The sequence below is a fragment of the Phascolarctos cinereus genome, unplaced genomic scaffold (genome assembly GCF_003287225.1).
Source record: "Phascolarctos cinereus isolate Bilbo 61053 unplaced genomic scaffold, phaCin_HiC Scaffold_2;HRSCAF=192, whole genome shotgun sequence".
Lineage (NCBI taxonomy): Eukaryota > Metazoa > Chordata > Mammalia > Diprotodontia > Phascolarctidae > Phascolarctos > Phascolarctos cinereus.
Window position 1 is genome coordinate 243,059,952 of NW_027555625.1, and position 18,693 is coordinate 243,078,644.

An 18,693-nucleotide genomic window follows, 5' to 3' on the forward strand; every position below is an offset into this window, starting at 1 on the left:
GTTGGCATCTATGGGATTTGTCTTTCCCCTGACCCAAACCTACACAAAAAGATGATTCTTTGCAAATCATTGTTCTTTTTCAGCAGAGCTTCCCTGACTAGGCCCACATGCTTAGCTCATCAGTTATATATTACATGCTATGCAAGACTTGTGATCTGCATTGTGTTTATAAAAATGAGAGAGGGTAATATTTATTTTTTAACAACTCCCCAAACTTTTCCTCTCTCCCTTTTGAAAAGCATCACTTGTGGCTAGTCTTTTCACTACTTTTCCTCAATTTGGACTGAAGTGTTAGAAAAAGGGCATAAACTTTGGACCTTGGATTTCACAGTGGAAAGTAGCTGCTTTCATGGAAAAATAATTCTTTAACGGGAACTTGCTTGTTTAAGCACAGGATGGGCTGTGAAGGGCAAGCACAGGGCTAGGGCTAGCTTAGTGCATAAGTGATATGCCCAATAGAGGGTAAACACTAGGACTAGGTCAACACAAGGGAAAGCAGGAGGTTCATTATAGGGTAGGGACTAGCTTGAAGTTTAACACACACATGGTAAATACAGAGAAAGGAAGTTTTAGACCAGGGCTACAAGCCTTGGACCTCTGATTCTCATGAATGGAAAGTAGTTGACAGAACAGTTCTTTCATGGGAACTTTCTTGTATAAGCACAAAGTGAGGACTGCCCAGTTCAGGAGATGAGCCTCTAGCAAGTATTATAATTTAAAGATTTTTCCTCTCCCACCTCCAGCCTTATATGGTAATTATGTATTTTTTTTAAAGTAGCATTAGAGGGTAACTCTAGCCTTCTTCCCTTTACTCTTTCCTTCCCAAGTCTGAGGTTCTTGGTGAAAACTTGGACGGTAGTCCCCTACCCATAAGGGATAATTACACTCAAGGCATTTCTTCTTCCTTATTCCAAATACTCCAAATTTTGCAGGATGGCCTTTGGGCACTGGGCTAGATAATTCTCACCATCATATTGATATTTTACTGAACGAGATTGTCTCCCTTGCAATATGCTAAACACCTACATTTCCAAGCAGCTGCTTCTGTTTATGGGTTGTTAGATGAATAATCATTATTGTAGAAAAGGGCTCAAAAAGCTACTTCATTTTTTCTGTTTTTACCCCTTCCTGTTTTCTAAAGGTTGTCACTGTAACTCTAACTATTGTATTGAAACTGTTTACTTCCTATTTCTGAACTGGCCTTAGTTTCTCTCAGCTTGGCTTTCTTTCTTCCTCAGTATGACCAGAAATGGTTCTTCTCTTGGTGAAATACTGAGTTCAAAGGATGGGCAAAAAGCTTCTGTCTCTCCTGTGTTTTATTTGCTACAGTAGATGTAGAAATTCTTCCCTTACCCTGCAATATGGGAAGAGTAAGAGTAAGAACCATTAGAAGTCTCTGTGTAACAACAGGCAGCTAACATCACACCATCTAAGGAAGCTTTTTATCTCTTTTTATCTGGCAAGAGAAACTGATCTTTCTATGCCTATGGATTGCACCTTTGATTCAAGTCAGGTTATTGACTTTTTTGATCAAACAGCCATAGCTGAAGATTACTCCTCAGAAAGGTATGTAAGAAACGCTAAGATAAGTATTTGGGGGTGTATTATTTTTAAAACCTGGTTTAATGAGTGATTAGATTTGTCTTCAGTTTGTATCTGCTAAGCAGTTAATAAAATATTAAGAAGCTATAGATTCAACTCAGAATGGCAATTCTTAAGTGGTTAACACATTATTGTTGCTGTTGTTGATATTCATACTAATTATTACTTTTGCTGTTGTAGTTTTTGAGTCATTTCAATTGTGCCCGACTCTATGTGACTCCATTTGGAGTTTTCTTGGCAAAGATACTGGAGTGGTTTGTCATTTCCTTCTCCAGCTCATTTTACAGATGAGGGAAGTGAGGCAAACAGGATTAAGTGACTTGCAACACAGTCACACACCTAGTTAAGTGCCTGAGGTTGGATTTGAGCTCAAGTCCCCATGAACTCCAGGGGTGGCACTCTATCCACTGTGCCTCCTAGCTTTCCCTTTTATTTCTTACTACTTTTAGTGAAATGTTTTGGTATGATTTGCCCATCAGAAATGATGTACAAAGATCTATTTCTGAAAAAAAAAATTCATGCACTGATCCCAAAGGGGGTGGGGGTGGGAACTCCACTAATTCTACCTAGCAGGTGTTCTGCAAGTTTATTCTCTTACTGAGCTGCCTGGGTGAATGGTTCTGTAACTTGCTCATGTTCACAAGAGCCAGAGGCAAGATTTGAAGTAGGTTCTTCTTGTCTCCAAAGACAGTCCACTAGCAATTCTACTGTGTTACCTCTTAACAAAGAATGTAGCTCTATAAATCTGTGTTTTTGACTGACCTCATTAGAGCACAAACATGCTTTGGGTTAGTAAAATCAATTACACTAGCCCAATTTCCATCACAGGAACCCTAAAATAAAATTTTGAAAAGGTATTTTGTTAAAGGGCCAATGATATCAGCTGTATCACACAACCACCCTATGGTTGTCACCCAAAGGTGAATGGGACATATATTTACACATATATTTTGCTTCCTTAATATTTAGGATCCATTAGGATCTTGAGTTGATCTAAAACAATTGTAAGAGGCCCATGCTCAAAGAGGTAATATGGGTTTCCTTTTTGCAAGAAATCTTTATTTGAGAATGAAATGAGAGATTTTTATCTGTCAAACTAAAATGCAAGACAGGATGCTACTTAGAAAAGTGATAACATCAGCTTAGTGAGGGAAACCAAATAAATGTCACAGCCAATTAGAAGTATTCATTTTTAGCAATAACTTTATTGCCTCAGCTAAAAGTCAACATTAATATTAAAAATTATTAAAGACTAATTAAAACAAATGCTTGAATTGTAATGGGACCATGTGGTTTTTAGGAAGCAAAGTAGCATTCAGATGAAGGATTGGTTAGGCAGTAGCGGTATTAGATCAGGGGAAGAAGCTTTAGAATATAAGACATGGTCCTTGGGGATTATAGGCACCAAGAAAGCAGCATATAGACACTGATAAATTTCTGGGGTAAAGATGAAGGCAAAATGACAGAAGGAAGGGGAGTTTGGCCCAATGTCAGTATCATTATAGGTGGACACAGATAGAACTAAACACATGGAGCAATGCTCCAAATCTTATTCTCAAGGAAAACCAAATTAAAGAGAGAAAAAAAATGCTAGGCTCACATGATCTTTGTGAATTATATTGGAAGGCCAACATTCAGGCACTATGAAGTAATATACTTTGAGGAATCAGAGTTAAAACTTTTCTTCTCAGAATCACACCAAGATAATAAAATTGCAGAGTATGTCCTATATATATTATGATAATTGAATAAAATTACAGATTTTAGAGCTAGAAGGAATCTTAAGAGATCATTTGTTTAACCCTCTGCCTTTATGCTAGTAAGATCATAGCTCATAGGTATTGTCAGACCCATTTTGCAGACCATACAATTCAGACCCAGAGAGTTTAAAATGAATCAATCCAATCAATCAAAATGTTTTTTAAACACCTGCTACAGGCCTCAGATATAAAGATCAAAACTGAAACAGTTCCTGTTCTCAAGAAACTTAACATTTTATCTTAAGAGACAACATGTACAAATATAAATTCATCCAACATAAATACAAGGTTATTTGTGGGATAGAGGGAAACACTAGCAGCTGAGGGGAATCTGCAAAGACTTGATGTAGGAGGTGGCACTTAAGCTGACCTTAGAAGGAAATGTGGTATCATAGAAAAAGCACTGAAGCAGGCTATTTTTCCACTTTCTTTCTTATTTTTTTCTTTTATTTGAGTTTTCTTGTACAAAATGACTAATATGAAATTGTTTTACATAATTGCACACGTATAACCTATAGCTGATTGCTTATCATCTCTGGAAGGGGTTAGGGGAGGGAAGGAAGGAGGGATAGAATTTGGAACTCAGAACTTTAAAAAAAAAAGAAAGAGCACTGACTACAGACAGAGAATCTGGGTTCAAATTCTACCTCTGATGTTTCTTAACTGGGTAACAAGTTACTTATCCTCTCTGAGAGTTCTCATTTGTTGCATGAGGGATTTAAACTAGATGGACTGTGAGGGCCCTTCCAGCTTTAAATCTATGGCTGTATGATTCTTTTTAAAAATTTATTTTATTTATTTTATTAAATATTTCCCAATTATAAGTAAAAATATTTAACAATCACTTAAAAATTTTTGAGTTACAGATCCTTTCCCTCCCTCCTACCACTCCCCTTTCCTTGAGAAGGCAAACAATTTGATATTGGTTATACATGTAAAGTATGATTGTATGATTCTAAAGACAATGGTAGAGAGATTTAAATGACTTACCCAAATTCATACCACTAAAGCCATATATTGGTACTGAAGAGTAGCCAAATCCATACTCACATCTCAGTAAGTCATATCATGTAAATATGTCAGATCAGTGCCTTTAGCTTCTCTGTTTATTTAACTGAGTAGGTATTTCTCTCATCAACACAAACTACAATCTTTCCACACCTTTGTACATGAATACCTCACAGATATTGTGGGTTTAATTCCAGGCTACCACAACAAAGCAGGTCACATGAATTTTTTGGTTTCCCAGTGCATATAAAAATTATATTTACACTATATTGTAGTCTATTAAGTGTGAAATAGTATCATGCCTAAAAAACAATGTACATACCTTAATTTAAAAACTAAATTTTGTTGTTCAAAAATGCTAGCCATCAACTGAGCCTTCAGTGAGTTGTAATCTTTTTGCTGATGAAGGGGCTTGCCTCAGTGTTGTTGGCTGCTGATTGATCAGGGTGGTGGTTGCTGAAGGCTGGGGTGGCTGTGGTAATTTCTTAAAATAAGACAACAATGAAGTTTGGTGCATCCATTGAGTCTTCTTTTCATAAAGGATTTCTTTGTAGCATGTGATGCAGTTTGATAGCATTTTATCCACAGTAGAACTTTCAAAATTGAAGGCAATCCTGTCAAACCCTGTCACTACTTTATCAACTAAATTTATGTAATATTCTTCAATATTGTTGTGTCTCAGGGAATAGGTAGGTATGAGGAGAGGGAGAGGGACAAGGAATGGTCAGTGGGTGGAACAGTCAGAAGAAGCACAACATTTATTGATTAAGTTTGCTGTCTTACAAGGGCACAGTTTGTGTCACCCCAAAAACAATTAGTATAGTAGCATCAAAGATCATTGATCACAGATCATCACAACAGATACAATAATAATTAAAAAGTTTGAAATATTGCAAGAATTACCAAAACGTGAGAGACATGATGTGAGCATACGCGGTTGGAAAGATGACACTGATAGACTAGCTCAATAAAGAGTTGTTACAGATCTCTAATATGTAAAAGAAAAATGCAATATCTGCAAAGTATTATAAAATGAAGCACCATAAAATGAAGTATGCCTATAAATGGCTTCTATGAATTGCTCTGGCCAAAAAATGCATCCTTTAGTGCCAGTGTTCTGGTGATGAACCTTTCAAAATGCATCCCTTGGTGCCAATCTTATGGTGATGAACCTTTCTGCTCTTAGCTAGGGTGCGCCTCAGATGTGTGGTCCAGCCCTGGGCCCATATTCAAAAACTTTACTGGTTGGTAGTACATGCCAGAGCAGTCACTGCTGGCCAAGCCTTCAAGAATCTAGGGTCAGTCATCTCCTTAGCATAATGAGTCATTGAAATACAACTTAGTAGAAGGTCATTAAAATTCTTAGATTTGTGGGATTTTATTTTTTGTTAAGGTAATACATAAATTTCTTCATTCATCATTAAAGAATTTAGGTTATATACCAGGTTTTGGATGACCACCACACTAAAACATTTGACAGTGACAATAATAGTATCATCAACAATAACAGTATTAATAACAATAATGTTGATAGTATTGATAATATTAGAGAAGGGACTAAAATAGATATCTCTTACCTCCTATTTACCATCAAGTGAAAGTTATTTATCCTGAAATAGGTATACATAGTATCTTTTGGATTATAAGCTTCTTAAGAGCAGGGTACCTTATTTATCTTACAAAGACAGGCAGTAGAGTAGAAAATTCACTGTATTTGCATAACTTGTGTCCCAAAACAGGCCCTAGTTTTACTTATACCAGGTTCAGTCTTGGGGGGACTTCTGGGAATTTCAGAATCATGTAGATTTCTACATGAAAGGTAAAGGACCCCAGAGGAAGAACCTGAATCCAAGTCTTCTTGGCTTTGAAACTAGTTTTCTATTTATTATACATAGGCAGCTAGGTAGTACAGTGGATAGAGCTGGACCTGACATCAGGAAGACTTTAATTCAAATCCATCCTCATAATTTACTAGCTGTATGGTTCTAAGTAAGTTGCTTAATTTTTGTTTTCCTCAGTTCCCTCATCAGTACAATGGAGATAATAAAAACACCTGTCTCCCAGAGTTGTTATAAAGATAAAATGAGATATTTGTAAAGCACTTTACAAACTTAAAGTGCTGTATAAATGCTAGTTATTATCATTACACCCATATGAATATAGGAAAGCCTTTATGTTATCCTCCACAAAAGACATCCTAAGCCCCTAAACTGCTAGTGGTACTCTCCCTCCTTCTGCAGTGAGCCTCACTTTCCCTAGGGACCTATGTAGCTCTCGAGATTTATAGCAAGGCATAGCAACTCCTGTGTTTGAGGTTTCCCTAGAAGGGAAACAGGTTTGCTAGAGAGTCAACAGCTTTTCATTTGAAACTTCACAGTTCACATACTTCAAAGCGATAGAAGGCATGGTCTAGACTTGTTACTCTGTATTATGGCTATGTGACAATTAAAAAGGTTCAAGAGACATAGTTTCTGGGTAATTTAATCATTTTATTAATAAGACCGGCATGTTATTAATAAAAGGATGATCATCTGATCAGCTCTCTTAGACCAAAGACAATCATGGTGGTGGGCTCAGAGTTTATATGTTCTTTTGGAAAAGAAGTAGCAGTGAACTCTGATTGGTTAACACAGTAGGAGGTGGACTATATTAAAATGAGGGGCTGAGAGGGACATCATGTCACTCTTGGACCAAGAAACTCTCTAAACCTAGACCACCCTCAGCCAGGTCATCTATTCAAAGAATGTGTGCCCACCCAAGCTTGAGCAGAACACAATAGCTACCTTACAAGGTTGAGTTAGTCTAATCTCATTATCAGCAATGTCCTTCAAAGAGACTGAACTTTTTTAAAATCAGGACTTTAGAAGGGGAGAACTCTGGATCTCCCCAAATTATTGATTATTAAAAACAGTCTCAGCTATGTCCTTTGCTGTTCCCTCAATTTCAGGGTCACCTGATTGCTCCTCTTCTCATGTAGGAACCTATTCTCATTTAGGAACCTGAGTAGATTCTTCAGAAAGTGAGGTTCAGGAACTCCTCTGATGAGGGATTGGTTCCTCTAAGATAACACTTGTTTCACTCCTTTGCCGTTGCCCCTCTATAGCTGCCATCTCAGGGGCCATAGAGGTTCCACAGCTGTTTTTCCATGGCTGCCACTTCTGGGTCCCAGCAGCTTCCTGGGAAAGGCTGCATAGATAAACTGCCCTCCTTTCTCCCCAGATACTCTAGTCTACACTCTATGTGTAGCTCCTCTCTCAGCTCTTCTCTTTGTCTACACTCAGTTCTCTTAAGTCAGCCAGTTCATATTTTCTGATCTCTGTCAGATTTCACTGTTCCCTTTAAAGACCAAACCCAAGGGTAAGCTCAGATATTCCTTAGCCATGACTAAAACAGTCATTCCTACTGTGTTATCAGTAGGCCGACAAGTACCCAGGACAGGTATATTTTCACACACTATCCAGATGTGCCAATCATTGGAAAGGTGATGTTAATAGATATCTGTTTTACCTTATCTGAGGAGATATCTTCAGAGTAAGACCAATCCTCATTCAAGGTCTATGAAAGGCCTCATTCTTTTACTTTGTTAATTTGGATGACTCTTCCTGGTCACACCTACCATACTTGGATGGGTTTGAGTCAAGGTTTCAGTATTTACTAACTAGAAGATTTGGGTAAATCACCTGGCCTTTCTATGCCATTGCTTCCACACATGAAAAAGAGGAATAATAATACTTATAGTATCTAATATATAGGGTTGTTGTGAAGAAATATTGCATAGGACCTCACATAACAAACTTTATAGATACTTGTTAAGTAAAAAAATTGTTGAATTTTATATTTGTATATTCAGTGTTTGTTTTTGTGTATGTATGTTTGCATGTGCTATTTGATATGTTAGGGAGGCAACTTTTGGAAGCTTTGTATCACATATAGAATATAGCATTTAGAATTCTCATTCCGACCCCTTCTTCCAACTCAGCATTGTGCATATGTGCTCATTGTTTTTTCTGTGTTAATTTATTGTAATTATATAAAACAGTAAACTACTGCAATGTGATATTCAAAATTACATTATTTCCACCATAAACAAACAAGTCAATATGTAGTCTACCAATGTAATATACTATTTTATTTTATATATTTATTAGCCCCAAAGAAGCATGAAGTAACTTGATCTACATGAGTCACATTATGATTAGGTTGGTCTTATGGTATGGTGCAGCTCTCCTTCAAATAGTTCATGTTATGTAGGAAAGGTGGTGGTAAGAGTGTGAAATGGTCTAGAAGCCAACATAATTTGTACTAGTTTTAGTTATAGTAACAACAGTTAGTGTAACCAAGGCCACTGTTAGAATGATAGTAATAATATTAATGATATAGGAGTATGACAGAATAGATGTGTTCTAGACCTGAAGTTAAAAGACCTAGGTTTAAATCCTATCTTCAGCAGCTAGATGTGTGACCATGGGCATGTCATTTCTGCCTCTCACTGCCTATATAATGATGCTGACATCTGATTACCTGGAGAAGTTGATCAGTATTGGACGCCAGTTCCTTAACAGCGTGCTTGCATGGGTTCTGGATGATGGATGATACTCTTGTGCTTTCCCAATCACCAATGAAGTGAAGCAAGGCTGTGTGGTTGCTCCCATGCTAAATTTCTAATGTTTTCTTCTGTGATTTTGTCAGATGCTGTCAAGGAGGACAAAAAATGGCCTCAAGATCAGCTACCTGCCCTGATGGTAAATTATTTAACTTGAAAAGGCTACAAGCCAAGAGTAAAGTTAAGGGAGAGTTTGGTGCATGACTTTTTGTTCCCATGTGATTGTGCACTCAATGCAGCCTCTGAGGCTAAAATGCAGCAGCGTATGGATTGCTGTGCTGCTTGTCCTAATTTTGGCCTGATAACACTAAGAAAACACTATCACCACCAGTCAGCGCTGTACCAACCATATGGTGGAACCATTGGTCACAGCAAATGGAGAAATTTTGAATGCTGTGGATAAGTTCGCTTACATTGGGAGTATACTTTTCAGGGATGTATGCATAGATGAAAAGGCAGCTAGTTGGTCCAGTGAATAGAGCTCTGGGCCTGAAGTCAGGAAGACCTGAGTTCAATTACGGCCTCAGACACTTACTAGCTGTGTGACCCTGGGAAAGTCACTTAATCCTATTTGCCTTAGTTTCCTCATCTGTAAAATGACCTGGAGATGGAAGTGGCAAACCACTCCAGTATCTTTGCCAAGAAAACCCCAAATGGGGTCATGAAGAGTCAAACACAACTGAAACGACCAAACAACAACACATAGATGATGAGGTTGACACACATATTGCCAGAACTAGCTCAAGTGTTTCGAAGGCTCTGAAAGAAAGTATGGAAGAGAAGTATTAGGCTGCCTACCAAACCGAAGGTCTACAGAGCCTTTGTGACCTTATGACCTTATTGTTGCATATCTGTGAAAGCTGGACAGTCTACCAGTGCCATGCCAGAAAATTGAAAGCTTCCAGTTTGAATTGTAAGGAGATGGAATTAGAGATTTGATTAGAGCTTGAGGACTGCGTTCTCCAAAGTCAAGCAAGGTTAAAACATGGGGTCACTTCAGAATGACTTTTCATTAATGACTGATTTTACACATCTTCTCCCCCACCTCCCCCTAGTGGTTTCTCTCTAGGGATTGTATTGGAATGCTGCATTTGGGAATCATCTCAATTATAAACTAGCTTGAGAGATGACTTAGGACACAACCAAGTTTCCAATCCAAACTAATTCTTGTGCAACGTCACTCCAATTCCAAAGAGTGAGTAATTAATTGATGGAAAATAAAATCTGTGATTGAGATTGAATAAGACTTGTTTTCACTTCATTAAGGTATAGATGGGTGGGCATTTTTTCACTCATTTTAAGTGGGATGGGGTGACTTATTGATTTACTCAATCACCCCACCCTACAAACAGATGGAGATACTGAAGCCCAAGAATGTCAAGTAATTTGTAAGGGAATAATCATGTAAAATTGATAGACAGCCTATACTCTATCTTGATGTGAAGGGTTTTGAGGTTGCCATCTAGGGAAAATCAGCAGCTGCACACAACTGTTTTGAAACACTAGAACAATGGGAAATTATGAGGAATGAAAGGGCACTAATATAATTTGAATCACTGTTAAAGTATTAGGCTATTCCTTAAATAGGATAACAAAGGGGATAAAGATTTCCCCTGTGCTTTCATTTGGAAATTGCATGGACATAACCTTAGTAGTTCATTTCTTTGCGATGGGTGTGTGTTGTTAGAGTTAGACCCACAAAGGCTATCTGAACTTAGAGGATTTTAGAGCCAAAAGGGGCCATAGATGCATCTGACCCACATTTATTTTAAGGATGAGAAAGTTGAATCTTTGAGATTTACCCCAAATCTTAGTATAGTGGCAGAATAGTTAAGTGGCAGAGTCAGGATTTGAATCCAGATTCTTCTGATTATAAATTCAGTGTACTTTTCACTAACCTCCTTCTTCCCTCCCTATCCCTCCCCTTAAACATATACTATCTCCCTCTAGTGGCAGTATTCCCTTTCAGTACTGCCGAGTGCCTTGTTATTTTGTGCCGTTTCTTTGTGGGTAAGTCAGAATTGAATGTATTCATAGGTTATTTGAGCTGGAGGGGGTTCAAAGTTATCTAGTCCAACTTCCTCATTTTACTGATCGGAAAACCAGGGCTGAGAGACAGGAATTGACTTGCACAACCAAGCTCCTGCAGCTTGCTAGTGGCAGAGATGGTATTAGTTCACAGGTTTCTGGACTTCCAACTCAGATCTATAGTTATCTTGTATCAGCAATGGACAAATGGGATAGAACAGTTCATCCTAATGATTCTAAGAATGGTTGTCCCAATCCATTTCTGCTCCTTTGGGTACATAGAGGTTTCCAAAGAAGAGGCAGACTAGCTAGTAATGCTAAAAAGCTGTTGTTCGGTAGTTTTTCAGTTGTATTCATGACCCCATTTGGGGTTTTCTTGGCGAAGATACTAGAGTGGTTTGCCATTTCCTTCTCCAGCCTATTTTACAGATGAGAAACTAAAGCAGACAGGGTTAAGTGACTTTCCCAGGGTCACAAAGCTACTAAGTGTCAGAGGTTAGATTTGAATGCAGGAAGATGAGTCTTCTGACTCCAAGCTTGGCATTGTCTCTCCGATTTGCCTCCTAGCTGCCCCAGCTAAAAGTAGTAGGCTATTATTCCACATGTTCCAGTTCACACAAGGGAAACATAAAGACTAATGTCACATTAAGGGGAATGAGAAAGAAGAAGAAAAGACAAAGATACATCTGGATTACAGTCATTAAAGAAACAAAGATGCAGCCCACTCTCCAGAATGGTAAGATGCATTTATGACTCATTGGAGAGACCCATGTCATGGGTGAGCTGGCTTTAATGCCCATGGCAGGAGGAAGAATCGACTGGTTGATTCATGTTATGCCAGGTAGATCATTGCCTACATTAAGGCAGATAAGAAATGCAGGTGAGTACCATGTATTTTATAGTGAGGGATGAGGTCATTAGAAGGTATGTCTGTTGTTTTCTCACCTCTAATGTTATAGACAGGAAACCAAGATGCATTAACTAGGACCTAAATGTAGCACATAAACAGCTCTGGGCTCACTCTCCCAAACAGTGAAGCATCTGAACATTTTCTCAATTGGATGCAGGGCTTCTCTGTTAGTGTGAGAACTTTTTTTAGAAGCAGGCTTCCCAAGATTTCATGTTGATATGCAGCAGGCAAGAACACTGCACATACTCCAAGGATTGGCCATCCATTCATTGTCCAATCTCCATCACATGAAAGTTTCCAGTGTGGAAGAATTCAGATAAAAAGAGGTTCCGGCAAATAGGCAGAGCAGGAGTAATAGCCAGAAGGAAGAGGGGGCAGATGTAGATCAGACACAGCCTGTCTCATATGGCCTTATGGATTTCAAAGAGGTCCCCCTGCACAGGGGTTTTTTGCACTATCACAATGGTTCGTATTGGTTTGCCCTTATAGTATTATAACCTGACAAAGCCAAATAGCAGTTTTACACTCTCTCTCTTTCTCTTTCTCTTTTCTTTGTGTATAAGAAGTCAGGGTTCTTCTTTAAATGTCTCCATTGTTATTTCTCTCTGGTAGTTCTGCTTAACCCCTTTTTTCCCCTCAGACAGTTACTGTCAGTCCAGTTTAAGGTATCATTCAACTACTTTTGACTCCAGCTTCCCAAATTCATCTTATCTTAAAGGAGAGAAAGTGAAAGACCAGAAAGGAGTGGTCTGTAGTGATAGTAGGTTGCTTTCCTGTCCCTCCACTGGGGTCTTCTGCTGATGCTTCATCATGGTGTGAAAGTGACCCTTAGTTCCAAAGTCTGTGCTAGCTGCGCAAGCAGCTGTACCTGGTAATTTTAGGACCTGGGGAAAATTCAATTGATGTGTGTGTGTGTGTGTGTGTGTGTGTGTGTGTGTGTGTGTGTGTTGGGAGCAGTATTTAACATACAATAGATATGCCCATTCTTCTGTGTGGTTGAAATAACTTAGAGATATATTCTGATTGGAGGAGCTGGAGAAACTAGGAGGTCAGGTAGTTCAAAAGAGGCAGGTGTTGGGGTTGAAAAGAAGACTGGGAGCCAGATACTGATGTAAGGTGGGGGGAGTCCATCCCTACCTCAGCTAATGAAATCATAAGAAGGCTCAGCCACCTAAATTGAATTCATCAACCAATTAATCAAGTCTAACCTTGATTTGAGTAAGTCTCTAATTAGTTTGAGAGGATTTTAATTCTTTGAATGAATTTTGGATGAAGGTGGATGATGCCACATAGGAAACATCTTGTGATTTGCTGATGGGTATGCTTCTAGGCCTCTTATAAAAATAGCCATCAGGCAGAGGGAATTGTGGAAAGATAGCAGAATAAGGCAGGAAATTACCTGGCTTTCTCAAATCCTGCTTCCCCGCCCATAACTCAAAATAATTCCCTAAAGTGAATTTTAGAGTGGCAGAAATAATTAAAAGTCAGGTAATGCAGTTCTCCAACTTAAGACAACTTTGAAGGACATTAGGAAAAATCTGACCTATAAGGTAGTGGTCTGACAGAGAGTAAAGTACAGATACCAGCAGGTCAGTAGACAGCAAGCCCTAGAGGCAGCTGTGTTGGCAGGGAGTCTTCAGGAACTTTTGCCCCACAGAGGATATGGGGGTTGGACAGCTGATCAGAAGATTGCAAGGGCTGTCTGCTGGCACTGAGCATGGGGTCCAGGCATGTTGACCAGATAGGGGCTGGGGCTACTGATAAGGAGTATTGAACACATGCAAATGAATGCCATCATCACAGAGGAGGGGCAAGCCCTCCTGGTTGTGGTCACTCACAGGACAATGGAGTCCCTGGTTTTGGTTCTAGGACATAGGGGTGAACTAACATTTGTGGCTGTGGGAGGCCTGTGGTGTGTTGGCAGCTTCACTGGGGGCCCCAGTTGGGGGCACAAGGGCAGAGGAATAGGTGAAGTCATTCATAAACCAAGGCATGAGGCAGAAGAGCAGTGATCACATCTGGCATTGGGTCATAGCACATTGGAAGAAGCAGAAAGTCAAAGGCCCCCATATAGAGCTCTGAAAATAACAGCTGAAAAAAAATGAAGCCTGAGACATTATCCCCCACACCCTGGGAGCAGAGCCTGACCCTAACAGCCAAGGTATAGGCAGCTTTTAAAAATTAATAAACAACAGAAAAAGAACCTGACTAAATTACTAGTATCAAAAATGAAGAGGGTGAATGAATATATCACTAATGAAGATGAAATCAAAGCAATTATTAGGAGTTATTTTTCCCAGTTATATGCCAATAAATTTAACAATTTAAATGAAATGGAAATATGAACTGCCCAGATTAACAGAAGAGGAAACAGAATATGTAAATAAATCAATTTTAGAAAAATAAATTGGACAGGCCCTCAATGAACTTCCTAAGAAAAAAGCATCAGGACCAGATGGATTTACAAGCAAATTACACCATTTAAAATTCAACTAATTCCAATATGAAATAAATTATTTGGAATAATTGGCAAAGAAGGAGTACTACCAAACTCCTTTTATGCAGCAAATGTGGTACTGATACCTAAACCATTAAGAGCAAAAACAGAAAGAAAATTATAGAACAATTTCACTAACGAATATTAATGCAAAAATCTTTAGTAAAATTTTAGCTGGGAAACTACAACAATATATCACAAAGATTATACATTGTGACCAAGTAGGATTTATTCCAGGAATTCAGGGCTGTTCAATATAAGAAAACTATTAACATAATTGATTATATCAATAACAAAAATAAGAAAGATCATATGATTGTAAGAATAGATGCAGAAAAAGCTTTTGACAAAATATAGTACTCATTCCTATTAAAAACACTTGAAATCATAGGTATAATTCGATTTTTCCTTAAAATGATAAGAAGCATTTATCTAAAATCATCATCAAGCATTATCTGTAATTGGGATAAACTAGAAACCTTTCCAATAAGATCAGGAGTGAAATAAGGATGCCGATTATCACTAATATAATTCAATATTGTAAATTAGACATGCTAGCAATAGCAATAGGAGAAGAAAAAGAAATTTAAGAAATCAGAATGGGCAAGGGGAAAATAAAACTATCTCTTTTTGCACGTGATATGATGGTATACTTGGAAAATTCTAGAGATTCAACTAAAAAATTAGTTGAAACAATAATTTAGCAAACTAGTAGGCTATAACCCACATAAATCATTAGCATTTCTATATATCACCAACAAAGCCTTGCAGGAAGAGATATTTAATTTAAAATAAACATAGACAATATAAAATAACTGGGAGTATACCTGCCAAGATGAATCCTGGGACTGCGAATGTAATTATAGAACACTTTTTATGCAAATAAAGTCAGATTTAAATAGTTGGAGAAATATTAACTGTTCATGAGTGGGCTGAGCCAATGTAATAACAATGATATACCTAAACTAATTTATTCATTTTAATTAAACTTTAAAATTAATTATTATAATAAACATATAAATATAGTTATAAATAATTAATCATTTTAATTAAAGTGCCAAAGTTATTTTATTAAACTAGAAAAAATCATAACAAAATTCATTTGGAAGAACAAACGATCAAGAATATCAAAGGAATCAACAGGAAAAAAGGTGAAGGAGGTCAAACAGTATCAGATCTTAAACTGTATCATAAAGTGGTAATTATCAAAGACATCTGGTTACTGGCTAAGAAATAGAATGGTGAATCAGTAGAATAGAGTCCGTATATAATACATAGCATTATATGATTATAGTAACCTTGTGTTGGTACATGTAAAGATCTAAGCTTTTGGGATAAGAACTCACTATTTGTTTAAAAAGAAATTGCTGGTAAAACTAGAAAGTAGCCTGGCAGAAACTAGGTATAGATTAATATTTTATATAATTTACCAAGATAAGGTCAAAGTAGATAAATAACCTAGACATAAAGGAAGATATTATAAGCAAACTAGAAGTGCATGGAACATATTACCTATCAGATTTATATACTGGAGAAGAATTTATGAATAAACTAGAGATAGTACATTGTGGGATATAAAACAGATAATTTTGATTACATTAAATTAAAAAGATTTTGAACAAATAAAGCCAAAGTAGCCAAGATTAGAAGGAAAGCAGAAAATTGGGGGTGTATGTGGGGAAATTTTATAGATAGTTTCTCAGATAAAAGCTTCATACCACAAATATATGGAGAACTGAATCAAATTCATAAGAAATATGAGTCATTCCCCAATTGATAAATAAATGGTTAAAGAATATGAACAGGCAGTTTTTAGAAGAAATCAGTGCTATATGTAGTCCTTGAAAAATGCTTTAAGTCATTGTTGATTAGAGAAATGTAAATTTAAAAAACTTTGAGGTACCATCTTATACCTATCAGATTGGCTAAAATGATAGAAGGGGAAAATGAAAAATGTTTGGGGCAATGTGGAAAAATTGGGACACTAATGTATTGCTGATGGAACTGTGAATTGATCCAGCCATTTTGGAGAGCAATCTGGAGTTATTCCCGAAGAGTTATAAAACTGTATATACCTTATGACCTAGCAATACCACTCACTATTAGATATGTTTCCCAAGGTGATCAGGGAAAAAGGAAAAAAAAACTATATGTGTTCTAAAATATTTATAGCAGCTCTTGTGGTGGCAAGAAACTAAAAACTGAGGGGATGCTCATCAATTGGGGAATGACCGAATAACTTGTATGGGATTGTGATGGAATACTTCTATACTGTAAGAAATGATGAGCAGGTTGATTTCAGAAATAAAAACATAGAAAGACTTGCATGAAATAGTGCAGAGTGAAATGAATGAAATGAAGAGAATGTTGTATACAGTAACAGCAATATTATTTGAAGAATAACTCTGAATGACTAAGCTATTCTGAGTAATATGAATATTCCAATCAACTACAAAGGACTTATGAAGGAAAATGCTATCCACCTTCAGAGAAATACATATGGAAATATGTATTCTATGGTTCCACATATGTATTTATATCAAATGTTGGCATTCTCTGATGTAGGTCTGGGAGGGAGGGAGGCAGACAACTTAGCACTTGAAATGCATCAAATATAAATAAATTAATATTTTAAAAAATAAAGAAAAATTAATTTTTAAAAAGTATCAGTCCAGTGGTGAATTAAGTGAGGCTCTGAACCAATTTAGTATTAGAAGAATTCCAATTCAGATGATTCCTGTTCCAGAATTGTAGTCAAGCCCTTGATAGGGAATCACTCTTGGGGAAGGGGGAGCGGGAGAGTTTTTCTCTCTCCCTCTCCCCCTCTCGCCATTGACCATGTCAGAGGAGAGACTGGATCAGTATAACACACAGTGAATCCAGGTGGGATCAGAGAGTCTGGATCAGTTAGGAACAAAAAATCCAGGTGGGATCAATAGTCAACAGAGGAATCAGGGAGCGTGACTTCTTATGGATAAGAGCAGTGGATAAGAGTCTGGGACCCTCTGAGCCCAGCAGAAAGCTGCTCCTGAAGGGAACTCCATGAAGATTCCTCAAAAAAAAAAAAAAGGCTTCCAGTAATCAAGAGTTTTGATGGGTTTTCTACCCCTTTGCCTCCCTAACTTTGTACTTTGAGTTTGTGCCCACTCTTTGCATAGGTCCCATGTGTGTAGTGGTAGGATTGATGGGGTGGGCCCAAGCTGAGACCTTTCCCCCTTACCCCAAAAGAATTTGGGTCCCGTGTGTTTGAGGGGGCAATGACGGGGTACAGACTCTGGAAAAGCCACTTTGAACTCTCTTTGAATTTCCCTGTTTGATCAAGTAAATCTCTAGTGTGAGGTTATAATCCTGTCAACTGGCCTTTCATTATCCTATGCCCAATCTCTGAATTCTCTGTTGCCCTTAACCTAGCCCAGCCCTCCATTGTCTGTTACCTCAGAATGTCTCACCCCACCCCCCATCCTATTTGGGCTACCTCCTCCTAGGCACTCCCATCAAGATCCTCCCTAGACCCCTTCCTCCAGTCCCCCCAGCCTATTTGGCCACTCCTAGATCCCTCCCTCAGTCTTTCTGGCCAATATGGAGGATCTTTAATAAACCTTGTCTTTGGCTGAAAGAAGGCTTGGGTCGAATTCATTCGGGCAAGACCCTCCTGTTGCTGTTTTAGGGTTCCAGCACCCGTAGGCCCCTAAACCTCAACAGGATAATGTGTTCTAGACTTTTGGGGCATGGAAGATACCAGATATGGAGGATTCCAGAAAAGGGACAGACAGGGTTAATGGCCACCTAAACATTCCCGTATTTTCATTTTTATATTTAAGTGCAGAGATGTTCATCTCAGAGAAAAGATTTGTTTTATTCGTGGGAAAGGGACTTGACTGCTACAGGCTTGTCATGAGATTTAGAGATTAGACTTGCTCTGCTTGACCCCAAAAAGCAGAACCAGGAGTAAATGGTGGAAGCTGCAGAGAGGAGTTCTTTTGTAACTGCTGATATTGCTATTCTAGCTTAGTAAAATATCTCTCCTAAAAAGCTCATCAAATGTGACTGATAGTGAGTAGGAAGCACATTGTGAGGGGAAGGGAAGGCGGGGTGGAGGCTCCTGAGTGCTGTTATAAAAACTCAGCCTTTCTGTGTTAACCCTGTAATTTTCAGAGTGGTAGACAGCTGCCACTGAGCACACCTCTCTGAATGGTAGGGTCCAATTGTGGTCATGGCTGCAGAACTGACATTACACCAAACTCATTGGGAAGGAGAGTGGAAGACTTGGAGATACCAAGGAGAT

The 18,693-nt window shown here is 38.1% G+C and overlaps 1 protein-coding gene across 1 annotated transcript in view; it reads left to right on the top strand.

Annotated features, from left to right (window-relative positions):
* The first annotated feature begins 1,197 nt into the window (after positions 1-1,197).
* Positions 1,198-18,693, top strand: part of ZNF831 (zinc finger protein 831) — a 76,891-nt gene continuing 59,395 nt past the window's right edge. The window contains 1 exon segment of the mRNA XM_020981476.2: positions 1,198-1,566. Within this exon segment, the coding sequence (XP_020837135.1) occupies positions 1,481-1,566 (86 nt within the window). The 5' untranslated portion in view covers positions 1,198-1,480.